The 16,073-nt window shown below is 38.3% G+C and overlaps 1 protein-coding gene across 3 annotated transcripts in view; it reads left to right on the forward strand.

The window, feature by feature from the left end:
* Positions 1-11,775, forward strand: part of WFS1 (wolframin ER transmembrane glycoprotein) — a 33,844-nt gene extending 22,069 nt beyond the window's left edge. For all 3 annotated transcript variants that reach the window (XM_017824543.1, XM_017824542.1, XM_017824544.1), the window contains exons 4-8: positions 1,686-1,830; positions 2,676-2,846; positions 3,463-3,543; positions 7,308-7,453; positions 9,107-11,775. In XM_017824543.1, the coding sequence (XP_017680032.1) occupies positions 1,686-1,830; positions 2,676-2,846; positions 3,463-3,543; positions 7,308-7,453; positions 9,107-10,915 (2,352 nt within the window). In that variant the 3' untranslated portion in view covers positions 10,916-11,775. The remainder of the gene's footprint in view (positions 1-1,685; positions 1,831-2,675; positions 2,847-3,462; positions 3,544-7,307; positions 7,454-9,106) is intronic.
* The last annotated feature ends 4,298 nt before the right edge of the window (positions 11,776-16,073 follow it).

A 16,073-nucleotide genomic window follows, 5' to 3' on the forward strand; every position in this document is an offset into this window, starting at 1 on the left:
TTCTGTCATAAAACAGGTGATATGCTGTCATTTTGCCAGTGTAGTAGCCTTGTGAGGTATGACTAGTCTCAGGGTCTGCTAGCTGATGTTGCAATACAAGTGTCTATCTCCAGGAGGCCCTGAAAAGCTTAAGAGCTGCATCATTAAATGCTGCTACCCTTGAAGCTTTGCTCAAAATCTTAATGGCTATAAATATAACCATGCTCAAGAAACAGCTGTTCTTCTCAGATGGATGTTATTTACCATGTAACTTGTTTAAGCAATTCCTTTCTGAAATAAATAGCTGAAGGTATATCTGCAGTTGGGTGAGAAATTACCAGGCAATTGCTGAAATTATTTTTTTTTTTTTTTTAAATCTTACTCTTTCCTTGTTGTGCCACTATATTGGTGCACTCCTGTTGAACTCTGGTGTGACTTTGCAATCAGCGTTTAGTTCTGACTTTTGGATTACTTAGTCCATTTTTCTTATTATTTCTGTATGATTTGGGGTAGCTTCATTGTATGTGCTATGGGTTTAATCACTGATGTCTACCCAGTAACTGTCTGTGTAGAAGTTGTTGGAGCACTGACTTAAGTGTATGAAACAATTTAAAAGGCTGGAGACATAAACTTTACTGGAATAAAAAAGACCTTTTTGATTATATCAGTGCATTTAGTCTATATAAGAATAATGTGAGTTATTCATCTTTTAACAGTATTTCTTTAGTCATCTTTAATGGCAGTACCAAAGTTTCAGAGAAACTGTCAAACAGGGTTTTTTTTCAGCAGATAATACAGTGGACTTAGGGAGCTAGACTGTTAAGGTATTACATTAATTGCTCCTAAAATGTAGCTCAAGTAACATTAGGGAGAGAGGAAGTGCAGTGAGCCAAGCAAAAACATTTCCCAGTTTCTCCAGGTATGCCAATAAAATGTCCAGCAGTTTTGGTCATTTTCTGCCCTTTAATGTTTTGTTGCCTTGTGTTGTGATAGGTAGAAGTGTTTCATACTATTGCATAAATATATTTGCTAGTCTATTATCATCTATTTCAATTTTTAGAAGGAAGAAAAAAGGTGGTGTTTTTTTCTTATCTGTAAAATAGTAATATAGGCAGCTGCTTGGTAATTTCTGTAATCCTGAATAGGAAGATTTTGATATGATATTTCACTGAATTTATTTGATGCCTAAGCAGTATTAGTTTTATTCCATTCACTAAGTAATCATGAATTTGCTTTGGCAAACTGCTATGAGTCAGGAACAGCACTGCTTGAAGCCTGCTTTTGTGTCAAGGCCTTGTCAATAACTTCCTCTGAATTTCAGAATGTGCCATATTACACTTACTTTTTTCTGTTTCTCAAATGAGGCCAGCAGTGTTGTCTGGTCATTCGTCATAGGAGGAAAAGAATTCAAGAAAACTTTTAACATGAGGAGGTTTACCTGATCCTGCTAGATACCTGAAGACCAACTGCATCTAATTCGTTGACCTGGCCAAATGTGTTGCAATTCCTTCTTGCTTCCAGTTCTTTCAGATCTTTCCATGCAGAAGATCAACTTACAACTATGTTCTTTAGTGCTAGGAGCAAATGTGACCTTTTGTTCAGAGAGAATTTATTTTAGCTGAGTGCTGGGGGTTGGGAGGGGAGAGAGAGATGCGGAGAAAGAGTATTGCAGTAATTGAAGGAATTTTGTTTTCTGTTTATTCTAGGTGGGGAAACACTTCTTGAGATTAGCAGAAGAGGAGGATGAAGAACTTAACAATTGTAGTGCGGTTGACTGGTTCATCCTTGCTGCTAAGCAAGGTCGAAGAGAAGCTGTCAAACTGTTGCGTAGGTGCCTGGCAGACAGAAGAGGTATGGGTTCTCTGAGGCTTTCTGCTTGCACTTCCCACTTTACCTGAAATCATACTGCATTCATTTTAACTCTGAAAAGAGGGGTTAAAATGTGATGGAAATTATCAGGGCAAAATTATGTGAGTAATTGCTAGCAGCCTGTTCCAGTTGGGAATTAAAAAAGCATTAATTACCGATACTGCTTATTAAAGCATTTTTATTAATTTTTTTGCTTGAATTCCTTTATGAAATCCACACTTGTTCTTTCTCTCCTCATCTTTCATTGAAGCTTCTTTTCTTTTACTGTGAAGGTCATATATAACCACACACCACCTACATATCTGCTGTTATTTCATTCTTTTGCCCCTCTCCAACCAACTCTTAATTGGTCTTTTTCACTGGCTTCTCCCACTAAGATTCTCATCTTTCTTCATGCTACTTCCTATGCTTGGAATCATCTCCTGTCATCTGCCAGCTCTTTGAACTCTTACTTACAGGAGTAAAAAAAAAAAACAACAAAAAACCCCACTGACTTTCACTCAGTTCTTGCTGACCTTTATATGTCACCCATGTGCATCTACACTACCTTTTGCCTGATCCGCTGTACTTCAGAAGTGAAGCAAGACATAATTATAATGCATGTCTTGCACAGTCTTTGAAGTACAGTTTAAACTTAAGCAGTGTGTTTAGATTTTGATAAGCAATGGGCAGAGAAGAGCATTTGAGTAATTTACTTAGATGGTCAAAATGTGACTGAAACTTGAGAAGTTTCAGACTCAACTGAGAAAAATAAATTGTGAGCAAATCTATCATTTCTGCATGGATGTGGGATAATAGTGTGCAATGTATTTTTTTCTTTTCTTGAGGCATCACCACTGAGAATGAGGAAGAAGTAAAAAAGTTATCATCTGAGACTGACTTGGAGAGAGCTGTGCGAAAAGCTGCCTTAGTCATGTATTGGAAATTAAACCCAAAAAAGAAGAAGCAATTAGCAGTTTCTGAACTACTGGAAAATGTTGGGCAAGTTGACGATGGAGGTTTGTTTATGAACTGATTTATGGTATTCATAAAATACAGACTCACGGGCAGAATACAGCTAGAACCTAAAGGGCTTTATAAACAATTAGGCATGAGATAATAGTAAATGTATTATCTACTTAAGAAAATGTAACCATCTTTTAATAACAATGCTCTCTGGACCAATGAAGTTATTTCGTAAGGGCCTGCCAACTCTTGCTGTAGGTTGTGATTCAGTTAAGCACTCACTCAAGTGACCAAATATTTAAAATATCTTCGTTTAACACTCGCTGTCCTTGGCAAATAGATACTTTATGGCTTTGCTGTATTTGATTTTCTTTTCTTCTTATCATCATCCTGATGATACCTTATTAGATGTTTCAGTTTTACCAACCCAGTCTTCAAGACACCTGGCTCACTCTGCCATCACAGCACTCCATGTTAGCAATGTCAGTCCTGTTTCCTTTTCTAATACAGTAACAGGAACATAGAAAACTATATAGCCACTTCTTACCTGTTTATATGCAAGTCTGTCTTTTCCCGACTCTTGAGGATGTACCATTCCCCAGATATTGCAGGTACTGTTTGATCACTTTGACTGCTTTGACTTTCCCTAAACTTCTGTTATTGAACCAGATGGTGAGAAGCAACCTGGCCCAGTCCCAAAGTCCGTGCAGAAGCAGAGAAGAATGTTGGAGCGATTGGTGAACAGTGAATGTGAGTGCATGCTGCTGCTTTCAATCTTTGCTAGTGGTTTTGGTTTCTGTTTGGTTTTGCTAAACAATTTTGTGCTGCCAGAGTAAGAATATATATTCTTTACAAATATATATATATATATTCTATATACATATGTGTAGAACGTTTGGATTGCCATAAACTGGCAGTGTTCGTTTCTTGTATGTGCAAGGTAAATAACTGATCTGCATGTGAACTCACAGAAGACATCACCATTATAGTCAACTGCTAAGAGGAGTTTGCATGTCATTTGTTACTTTTATATTCTTGCCCTTTCAGCACTTAAAGGTCCATTCAGCAAAACAGATTTTGCACTTTCAATATTTTTTTTAGTTCTAAACTGCACTAAGCTTTATGATTACAATGATGGAATTAATTATGCAACCACTTAATGCAGACAGATCCCTCATTCTATTTGTCTTGCTTCTGTTTGCCCTTTCCTTATAATTAATATTTGTCTTTTCATATTTGTTCAATAAGTGATATAGGAAAGATGCACCAAGAGATTTCTTTCATAATTTAGGAGCAGCTTAGTTCATGTACTAGGAAGAATTAAACCACTCAACACAGACAGGGTCAGATTTGTAGACCCAAACTCTGTGAGTTTTGTAAGGTATGGTGGGGTGGGGGATTAGAATTGAAATAAAGTTCTCCTTAAGCTTGCATAACTGAGGAATACTAATGTGTTGTTGGGCTTTCAGGAAGAAAGTTAAAGTTTTATATTAAGAAAATGAATTATCAACAATACAGCACTTGTAGTTTTTCAAGAACAGTATCTAACATAAGGCTCAATTAATCAGTGTTGGGAAAACCTCAGTTTCTTGAAATGCAGTAGGTCATATGAAATAGCTGATGTGCAATCTACATCAATTCTTGAAGAGCACTTTTAAATGTCACAAAGCATGTTATTTACTAATACATCTGTAGCTGAGAATACGTGTGACTGAAGTGGTACATGGATTAGTGAGCCAAATCTGGGGGTTTGCAGGTTTAAACTCCTTGAAAGATTAGATTTACATTTCTTAGGTCAGTTTGGCCTTTACCTTTAAGGATTGTGTTCATTACACAGGTGATTTCTGAAAATAACATTCCTAAGAAGAGTGGAATATTTCAGTCTTATGTTAACTTTCACAGAAGTAAAAGAGGAGGACCATGTGTTGTGTATGAATAAGGGAGTAGGTGACGGGAGAAATAATAATCTGGAGAGCAAACCTCTGGTCGTATCAAACCTTCTGTGAGAGTATTGTCAGATGGTCTTGTGACTTGTCTGCTGTTTCTGGAAAGCTAGAAATAGTCCTTCAAGGATAAGGCTGTTGAGTTTCATCATCCAGTCTCTGTGTCGTAATGCAGATGTATTTGGGTTCTTTAGAGCTGTGTTGCATTGGTCGTTCTTTCCAGTCCTTAGCTGAACTGGCCTATGCTGCTAGTGTGCAAATCATTTTGTTCTGAATTCTTCAGTAATTCAGAGAGTGTCAGAAAAGGAACTGGCAGATATGATTTTTTAAAGACTTAAATGGTAGATAAAATAACGGGACAGTAAATGAACCTACATGTAAGCGTAGGCAGAAATTGATGTGAATATTTTTCTTTTTCTGTGGTGGATGGAGGAGGCAGGGGAATTTGTCATAACCACATTGAAGGAAAATCTATGAATAATAAAGTAGAATCTACAACACGTGCTTTTTATATCAATTCAAGAGATACTTGGGTGACAAAATACTAATAACATTTAAAAATGAAAATTTTTCATCAAGCACTTAGAGTTAAGCTGTTGCCTCTTCTCTAGAGAGCTTTTATCTTTTCATGGAGGAACAAGACAGCTGCTACTCTCCAGCATTTACTTCTCTAATTCACTGAGTTTCTCCATTTATCTTGCCAGCAGGAGATTTTTCCTTCAGTTTTAAGACATTGACAATACTTGGAAGATAATCTTTAAGCCAGATATGTGTTTGCAGATATCTGATCTAGGTTATCCTTAATGGAGGTATAATCAGAAAATTAAACTAACATTGTCAATGGGCAGTTGTTGCATGCCTGAGAGGGTACATGTCATTGCATTTCATAGGCCATCTATACATAGTAAGTTAATAACTCCTTCCTTCTCAGGATGTCCTGTAGTCCTTTAAAAGTGCCACTAAGGTATTTTTGTGAGGTTCTAACCATGTCTCCTTGCTGATTCTATACCAATAGGACTATTTTAGCAATGTATGGTATGTCCTAATAAATTCAGATGACACATTTCGTATTAGGCTTGAAACCCCACCAAGACAGCTAAAGAGTCTCACAGCCTTCTTGGTGCAAGCAATGTTGCCTTACAGTCTGTGAATGGTAAGAATAGTTAGCGAAAATAAATCCTTTCTGGTTTCTTGGGAGGCATGCCAGATGGTATTTTGTGGGACATAAGGGTTCATGCAAGGAGGAGGGAGAGGTAGAAGTCCAATCAAAAGGCAGTATCCATGTTGTGAGATTAAAGCAAAAAATAGTTTGTAAATTGCTGGTTTTCTGTTGAACTCTTTTTAAACTCCTTTTCCTGTAATATGTATCTCGAGACAAATACTTTATTTTGTTCTGTATCTACAGTGTTTTCAATATTAAATACTAGGATATTTCTATGTAGTTTCTGTGAATGTAGTGGTTTTTAAATTAAAAAATTGATAGGCTCAAATCCACTAATCCTCTGATTTTAAATTTAATGAAGCAGTTAAATTTTCTGTCTCTTTAAAATTTCAAACTAGTATTGAGCAGGCCAGCTTTCATTTCTTAGTATCAGCTGACTAACTAAACTTACTGTGTAGGAGGCGTGTTACGGATTTTTGTCATTCAATTCTTTCACGTATACAGCAATATCGTTTGCTTTAGTGTATGGAAGAAAAGTTACTGTTAATTATCCTCCTTTACAAACTGCATCAAGCTTGTCTGCCATAGAAACTAGCTAATCCATGCTAATGTGAGGAACTGGCTGTGCAAATAGTCTGAGCCAGTGTGTAAATCATCTTCAGTCTTGCAGCTTCCCTAGAGTTTTCAGAAGTAACCTCATGCCTCCCTTCTACTCACTGGAGTGGATAAGGATCTTCCAGGGCAGTGATAAATTTTGTCTCTGTGTCAGCTGAGTAAAGTCTGTTTTGTTGCTGGCTCTCTGTTTTAGATCACAGTTGGTACAGTTTGGGGAAGGCCCTTTGTATAGTCACATAGCATATTCAATTAATACTCTGTAAGGAATCCACATTTAGTCTTGTAGATATGAATAATTGTGTAGTTCCCATAATTATATGTCTGTAACTTCTGAAATCAGAAAAATGACTGTTAAATGACAAATTAGAAGTCAGTTTTTCAGTTGATAATGTACAGATAATTCATTACTGTTCCTGTACAATTCTTTCTTTTCAGTGTGACTGTTAAAGATTTCTCTCAAACAGATGCAATAGTTTATGATTTAAAACTGTGTGACCTAGTCCAGTAGTCTTTTTTCCTGTGGAATATTTGCACATAAGCTACATTCACTCACTCTGTTCTCCTACTTAACTTTATAATAAACTTACCTGCTGATCTGACAAGATGTAGTCATATATTGCTGGCACAAGCAGCTTGTTGTTTTCAGCAGAGACCTCAGAACAAGTTGCAAGATAAACCTGTGTTATCAGTAGTTCAGTTTTTGAAGACTAGAGTCTGGCAGGAAAGAAAATTAATATTCCCATTCATAATTAATACAATGTTGTGGTGATACTATTTTCATTTTATCTTTTTAGCTAAAAAATTTATTGCTTTGGATGACTTTGTTGAAATTACCAAGAAGTATGCAAAGGGAATCATCCCATCTAACCTGATTATGCAGGAAGAGGAAGATGATGAACTGGCAGGGAAGAGTCCTGAAGAGTTACCCCTGCGACTGAAGGTAAAAAGGCAATACTGAACACATTATGTTGAGGAGCTCTTAACTTATACATCCCAGACAAGACAGAGGTGGCTTACACTTCTCTCTCAATACTGGTGTTTGGTCTATATCAATCAGGACAAGAATTATTGCTGTAATTTATTTTTGGACTTGACTTCATATATATATATTTAGAGTTTCATATATATGAGTCATATATTTAAAGGAAAGAGATAATGGTTTTCCCTGTAAGAGGACAATCTACCTTCATTACACCTCAGTGAGGATTTACATGTACCTGTCATTGCTGCCGTATTTTTATTATATATGTTATTATATGCTTCATATCTTTCTTATTTAAACAGGAACAAGCAGGTGAGAAAAATTACCCATAGCCTTGAGGTGTGAAAAGGTTCTATTATGAAGGAATTCAAGAATGGTGGAACTTGCTGTTAGTTCCTACACTGATACTTCTCTAGGTAGTGAACGGAGAAGGGAAAATAAAGGTGCATGCCTTCAATACTGGTATAAATTTTAAGCAAGGTAGGGGGTTTCTGGCTGATGACCTGAGAGTTTTCATTGTAGTGTTGTTGTCCGTTATCATATGGTAGGGGAAAAAGAGGGAGTGAGATGCTTATCTTTCCAAGCTTTGGAATAGCTCATGTTCTGAAAGATATGCATTTATGAAGAACAGGGATACTTTCACAAATAAATAAGCTTCCGCTCAAGTCATTGTGTGTGTTGTCCCAGTTCATCACAGTGCACAGATATTTGCTGGGGCATTCTTGGCCTTTCCCTTGAACTGATTAGTATTAAAGTGTAGGATCTGGGAAAACACAAAAACTGTCATTTTATGGGGGAAGGAGGATTGATAGCATCATCTAATATGAAGTATCTGAATGTGTGTTTGAAAAATCACGTACCTTTTAATTGATCCTGTATAAAGTGTGTTGTTGGTCATAGGGAATGGATTCAATCCAGCAGTTCCTCTGTTGTCTGGTGACTGTGTTGGAAAATGCCACATAAAATAGGTAGAATTTTAAGATCCTCTACAGTTACAAGTTACAGTTTGGAGTTATAAGAATCACTAAATGTGCAGTAATTAGTTAAACATATTGCTGCTGCTTCCAAATGAGATTTTGACAGCTGCATCCCTAGATACTTGGGAAGAATTGTTTAAAGACAAACCACAACTGTAAAGACTTGCTATAGTTGCATATGAATCATAGGCACTACTTCCTGTATGCATAGAATGTATAGCATAATCCTTGCACAATGTGGCAGAGTTACATCCTTTAAAGCCTCAGCACTCACAGCTCAAATAATGACTTAAGATTGTGCAGGACTGCAGCCATGTAGTTTATCTTCAGTATGAAGCTAGTGGAGCAGAATATTTGACTAGGAAGCCATTTAATTATATGTGTCAAAGGTAATGAAATACATCTTTCTTGAAATCAAAATCGCCTCTGAGCTTCATCTGACTGAATTAATCAAAATAGAGCTAATAATCTCAGACAGAGTAATCTTATTTTATTGGCAACATTAGTCTGAAATATAAATCTTTTCATGTCAGCTGAGGTTAAACAACTGGTTGCTACTGCTTCAGCTAAGAATATCTGGGATGTAAAGATACAAAACTGCTCATTAATAAAATGCTTCTTTCTCTCTTTCCAGGTTGTAAAATATCCACTTCATGCCATTATGGAAATTAAAGAATACCTTATAGATATTGCCTCAAAGGCAGGAATGCATTGGCTGTCTACCATTGTTCCAACACACCATATCAATGCTCTCATCTTCTTCTTCATCATCAGTAATCTGACAATTGATTTTTTTGCCTTCATTATTCCATTAGTCATATTCTATTTGTCCTTCATTTCTATGGTGATTTGCACACTGAAAGTTTTTCAGGACAGTAAGGCTTGGGAAAACTTCCGTGCTTTGACTGACTTACTGCTTCGCTTTGAACCAAACCTAGATGTCGAGCAAGCTGAGGTGAACTTTGGATGGAATCACTTAGAGCCATACATCTATTTTTTACTGTCAGTATTCTTTGTCATTTTTTCCTTCCCTATAGCAAGCAAAGACTGTATACCATGCTCAGAGTTAGCTACTATCTCAGTGTTCTTCACAGTGACAAGTTACATGAGTTTAAGCACGAGTGCAGAACCTTACACACGAAGGGCATTAATGACTGAGATAGCTGCAGGTTGCTTATCCCTATTGCAGGTGTTACCTGGGAATTTTGGCTACTTGAAATTCTTAGGTAAAACCTTCTTTACTGTTCCTGTAGGCCATTTCTTTGTGATAAATGTAAGCATCCCATGCCTTCTGTTTTTGTACTTGTTCTATCTTTTTTTTAGAATGGCACAACTACGGAATTTTAAGGGCACCTACTGCTACCTGGTCCCATATCTGGTCTGCTTTATGTGGTGTGAGCTCTCCGTGGTCATTCTGCGGGAGTCCTCTGGCATTGGGCTCGTTCGTGCATCAATTGGTTATTTTCTGTTTCTCTTTGCACTTCCAGTTCTGGGTGTTGTCATTGCATTGATGTGTCTTATCCACTTCATTAAGTGGTTTTTGTCTCTGGAGCTCATGAAAATTGTAGTGACCCTGGTTCTGTGTACTGTTCCTTTGCTCTTTCGGTGGTGGACAAAGGTTAACTTCTCTGTAGTTGAAGTGGTTAAATCGCTCACTCGAAGCTCGATTGTGAAGCTCATTCTGGTGTGGATCACAGCTGTGGTGTTGTTCTGTTGGTTCTATGTGTATCGATCGGAGGGGATGAAAGTTTACAACTCCACCTTGACGTGGAATCAGTATGCTTTCCTCTGCGGACCCCGGGCGTGGAAGGAGACTAACATGGCACGTACCCAGATTTTATGCAGTCACCTGGAAGGACACAGAGTGACGTGGACTGGGCGGTTCAAATACGTGCGCGTGACAGAGATCGACAACAGTGCAGAATCTGCAATAAACATGCTTCCATTTTTTATTGGCGATTGGATGAGATGCTTGTATGGTGAAACTTACCCTCTTTGTGATCCCAAAAATGTTACACTGGAGGAGGAGGAATTGTGTCGCCTGAAATATTTGACAAAGCATAAATGCCACATGAAAATGTTTGATCGGTACAAATTTGAAATAACTGTGGGCATGCCTTTCAGTAGCAAAAACGGAACCAAGCCTATAGAGGAGGATGATATAACCAAAGATATTGTCCTGAAGGCAAGCAATGAGTTTAAAAAAGTGTTGTTGAACTTGAGGCAAGGGAGTATAATTGAATTCAGCACAATTCTAGAGGGTCGTCTTGGCAGTAAATGGCCTGTCTTTGAACTGAAAGCAATCACTTGCTTGAATTGCATGTCTAAACTCTTACCTGCAGGGAGGCATGTGAAAATAGAGCATGACTGGAGGAGCACAGTGCATAAAGCCATTAAATTTGCTTTTGATTTTTTCTTCTTCCCATTCCTGTCAGCTGTATAATGAGCTCTCATATTGGTTCAGTGGTATCTTTAGTGTACATTTACTGCATTTACACTACCAAAGGTTTGGCGTCTTAAAAGGTAAAAAAACCAACAAAAATCCACCCTGCTGTAGCAATGCTCAAAATGTATGCTAATGCAGAGCATTGCTTGAGTTCTGTAAGTGTACACACTGTATCCTGACTTTAAACCCTGTATGACTGAAGTAATATATACTAGTTTAATATCGTAAATGAATACGGGGGATTGCTGCTGACTAATTGCATGGAGACTGTTTTGTCCAAAATGGGTATATATTTGCCTGTGGTACGACACTAGATGCATTCACTTTCTCAATGTTAAAAGCACTTTACTCTTTAAGTATTCACAATGTGCCCATTTGTATTTTCACAGGTATGATTTAGAATAAGTTGCTGACAACAGCTTATGTTGCATTTATTGCTTGTATTTATTTGGTGTTTTCTAGAAAAAAGTGATCTTAGAGCCAGTACCTGGTGGTGATATCTGCGTACAGAAATCACTGTTTCACTATTTGTCCAGAAGATAGTGACTTGTTTTTTGAAAGGGCACATTTCACACCCCAGCAAGGTTTTAAAAAGTCCTCAAGCTTCTATTTTGCATTAAATGTGGTGTACAAAAGTTTCTATTTGTTCTGACTGGTTATGATAGTTACACTAAGGTATAATCCATGCTGGTGTGTGAAAGGCAAACACCAGAGAGTAAGGCTGGTGTTGGGATGGTACCAGTAATGGACAAGCCAAAGCAACTGAAACTGTACCTAAAAGTCTACTGTAGAAACTGAAATAGAATGTTTGTTTAATGATTTTTATTGTGCAAATAAACATAAAATACCAACTTGAATTAAATGGCTTCAACATTTGTTCATTATGCTTTGGCGTTGTGAGCAGTTGTTTGTGTTGTGCTGATAGCAGCTTTCACTGAAAACTATAATTTAGAATGTTTAAAATGTTCTGGTGTGAGATACTTGAAGTTGTAATTGGCATTTTTAAAGCCATCAGTAAAATCTGGTATGGCAGGTGAAGTTTTTGTAGCTGTGAAGTCTACACACACTGCTTCCCCCTGCTTTTGTTGTGACTTGTGACCTTTACTGAGCACTGTATAGCTGTAGGTCACAGATACATCACACCATTGATCTGTGACTACTCCACTGATCCTGCTTTAGATTCTTTTCTGCCTTTCCATATCAGTCATCACTGGGACCGGGGAGAAGGTTTATCAGTGAAAACACAATAGAGAAGGGGAAACTTTTCGGGACAGGGAGGCATTTGGCAGCACTCCACCTATGAGCATCGCCCAGGGCTGCAGTTGGGAAGAAGCCAAAGGCACCAACAGACCTCCTGCCCAGTTCCCATGGCAGAAACCTTCACCATCCAAAGCCCTGTAGTCATGCTTCAGCCCATCAGAAATTACTGTGAAGTAGAATCATGTCCTCAGGGTGTTTCATTGTAGTTTTGAAATCTTGTCAACCTTTTCTGTTTCCATCTGGGGAAAAGGAGTAAGGCAGCAAGGAAATGTAAATTTTGATGTATTTTCACTTGCCTAGTCCCATTTTGGCTGAAAATAGGCCAAACTTAGCCCTTTTGAACCTCCTTTTGTTAGAATATCCATGGGCTTTTTTTTTAATACCCACCATTCTTCCTAGCTCTGAAATGAAAAGACAAAACATTATTTGTTAACTTTTTTTTTCCTTTCATAGACACAGTTGTGAAACTTCATATGTTTGTCAGGAGAAAAAGAGGCAACAGTCTTGGTATTCAGAACTAATGATAACATTTCTCTATTTAGCTTTTATTCCATGCAAGGATGTCAATTTACTGACTTACTGTGGCGCATTTTGAAGGAGTTGTTACATATTCTGAAAAGACCAAAGTGACTGAAGTCAAATGTGGGAAGTTGTGCAAGAAGAAGGAGAGTTCTTTATTGATTTTTTTGGAAAGATTTGCTTTTTAAGAGGAGACATCAGTTCCCATCTGTACCATAATAACAACTCTGAGACTTGTATTTCAGCTTTTTCTGAGGAAATAGGTAGAGGATATTTGCATATAACTGTTCCTTGGAAGGGGGAATATTCATATCAATATCGGTCAGATTGAAAGTTATATAATTCTCCTTTATGCACTTACATGGAAAAAAACCCCAAACAAACACAAAGCCAAACCCTGATTTAGCTAGATGCAGGGAAAAATAATTCATGTGCCCCTAGTGAGGGGTTGATGGGGACACTTGAATTTGTCAGGCGCTTCTTTCCAACTGAGGTGGAAAGTTTTGAATGCTGGCACATTGGAGGTCATTTTCCGTACATTTTCAGCTCTTCAGTGTAGCCAAAAGGGACAGAACAGGTAAATTTGACTTAAAGACCTTTAAATAATGCCCTTTAGTGCTAGTTCTTGATGCACAAAATTGAACTTGCAGTTCCAGGCAAGGTGTTTTTGCAAAGGGTACCTCCATCCAGTTCACATCTTGCAAGCAAACAGAGCACAAAATAACTTCATTCCACTCCTGCTACAGCTCTGTATTCCAAACCAGTCCGTTTTCTAGGTTGAGGAGACACCAGAATGTAGCAGCTGCAGTTAATTGTTTGATTAATCCTATATTTATTATTTTCTTACTCAGTTTTGAAGATATACTGAATTATCAACACTTCCAAAGAGGGTGCCCTTTCTCTATGCTGATAATTCAGTCTTTTGAATTAGTATTCATTAACTAAAGAGGAAGAGGAGGATATTACATGGCTATTGACACATCCAAATTAGGTTCAGCTGTTTTTCTGTAAGCTCAGCTTTAGCATTTAGAATATACAGAATTTAGAATAAGTATTCATTATTTGAATTTCATCTTCAGAGTAGCATGAAAAAGTACTGCTTGTTCTCCAAACTGGTACATTCTTCCATAAGCACAGAAAAACAACAAAACACATAGAAATTCTGAATAACTTAGGAACCCACTCTGTAATGACTAACAGCATCTTGCAGTAGGCAAAAATGCAAAGAGTTTTGCCCTATTTTTCCAGAGAAAGAAATTGGTATACCTAAAGGTTTGTGGATTCTTCAGTGGGATGGGGATGGATTTACAAAGGGAGGCTGCATTCCATCAGTTTTGAACTTTCCCACATGTCACCAGTAACAGAAATCAGGCCAAGTCACATGCAGAGGTGCCCACTCCAGTGCCACGGGGTGCCGATGTCTCTTATCCTGGGTCCATTGCCAACAGGAGCTCTTTGTTGTCTGGAGCAGAAGCTGCTGTCCCTTCGCTGTGGCTGTACATGATGCCTTTTCAGCACTGAGACTCAACTTCACAGCAGCAATCCCACTCCTTCTGTGCCATCAAAAGACATATGTCCCAGCAAAGTGCTTTAGTGGTGCTGGGTTTCCCAGGGGATCACAGACTCCCGGGCTGGGCTGTATTGTACCACCTGGAGATCTTTGACTCTAGTTGTCCTGTGTGCAGAAGATGGGGGTCTACATGGGCCATTTCTGGTCCCAGGCAGTGGAGGGGTCTCAATTCTGGCAAAACTTTTCTGTTACAACTTTTGTTCTAATCACATCGTCTTTTTTAAGGTGCTTGTATCTTCCTGGTACTCTCTAGATGATGTGCATCAGGTTGTTTTTCTTTTCAGGGGCCATTTGGAGAGGAAACTCTGAGATGGCTTGAGTTTCCCCAACACAGCCTGGCTTGTTCCACATGCAGTATAGATGGAGTGTCAATTTAGGATTGTTCTGCAGTGTCTGAGGTTATACTCCCCTCAGTACTTACCTTTATTGCTTGAGCAGTATAGATGTTGTAGATTTGTGACATAGAAGTATCCATGCCTCCAAAACTGTTTAGTCCATGCACAACACAGAAAGAAGCTAGAAAGAGTGTGGCTGAAAAACAAACACACACTTTGCAATCGGAGAAATATAATATGAAAGCAGAGAGAATGGTGTGATGGGTTGCCCTTGGGAAGTTCCTATTTCGCAGTGACACTAGTGTCATGTAGGATTTTTTGCAGCTTTTAGGTGCATCTGCTTATGAGGTCAGACTGCAAAGTCGACTTGGACAGGTGGGGAACTTAAACGATTACACTTTACAAAGAATAACTGAAAGTAGATTTGCACATAAGTTGTGTGGGTATACGGTAGTCAGAATGTTGTCATCTTAAAATCTGGTATCCTGTGTCCTAATGTAAGTGTGAAGTAGAGGTTTTAACCTTTGTGATGATATAATTCACCTATTTGTAAAATTTCTGTGTTGGCATTAGATTGCGCATCTATTGCTGTTCCAAGGATAAATATAAAGCAGCCTCTGCCTCTAGACCAGTTCTACCTCAGGCAGCATGAGGCTCACAACACCACAGCCAGGGAGAAAGGCTTTTGTTTGAGTTCTGGCAATTTGCTCCACATGGAGATGTAGACCCCACTGTGAGCTCTTGCTGTGCCAGCTCTGGAGTCTGGGGGGTGTACTCTATCTTCCACCACAAAACACTTCCCTTGGATCCTGTGTTGCTCTGGCCGAAGCACAGGGCGGCAGCTCCACAGCTCATGCTACAGCTGCTGTATTTCCAGTTGAGTTCCTGTGATGTTGCCACTGCATCTGATTTTATTCCCACTCTTATGACAGGTGATATTTCTCTTAACCCTGTTCTTGAATCCTGTAATTACATGTTAGTGTACATTCTAGAAAAAAACAAATTAAGTTTTAAGAAAAAGTGCTCTTTATGGGCTAAAAACTAACCTTCACTTAAAATCCCTTCATTTCATAGCCAAGTTTGTAGCTTCATTTTGGTTGGCATTTTGTTTGTTATGAGACTGGATTAGTCAGTGTTAGTGACATCTGCCTTGGCTTTACAGAGACGTCAGTGAATGATGTACAAAGGTAATTAACAATTCATTAATTAAGACATTTCCAGTCCTAATTATTGGCAGAGATTTTGTTCTCATCTGCAGTTTGTTGTTGGATGTCAAAAGCATTGCAGTACATCACCCAACTGTTGATGAGTTATACTTCTTCAATATGTTCTTTAAAAAGTCAGAAAATCCAGTGCTGGGGTGTCCAGCAGATCATGTCCTCACACAGGGGCCCTGCCTGGCAATTAGACAGGGCTCGTTAACCTCCAGAGAGAGCACATTTGTGTCTGGAGCCTCTCTGTCCTTGTTTAT

The sequence above is a fragment of the Lepidothrix coronata genome, unplaced genomic scaffold (assembly GCF_001604755.1).
Source record: "Lepidothrix coronata isolate B3197 unplaced genomic scaffold, Lepidothrix_coronata-1.0 Scaffold111, whole genome shotgun sequence".
Taxonomy (NCBI): Eukaryota; Metazoa; Chordata; class Aves; order Passeriformes; family Pipridae; genus Lepidothrix; species Lepidothrix coronata.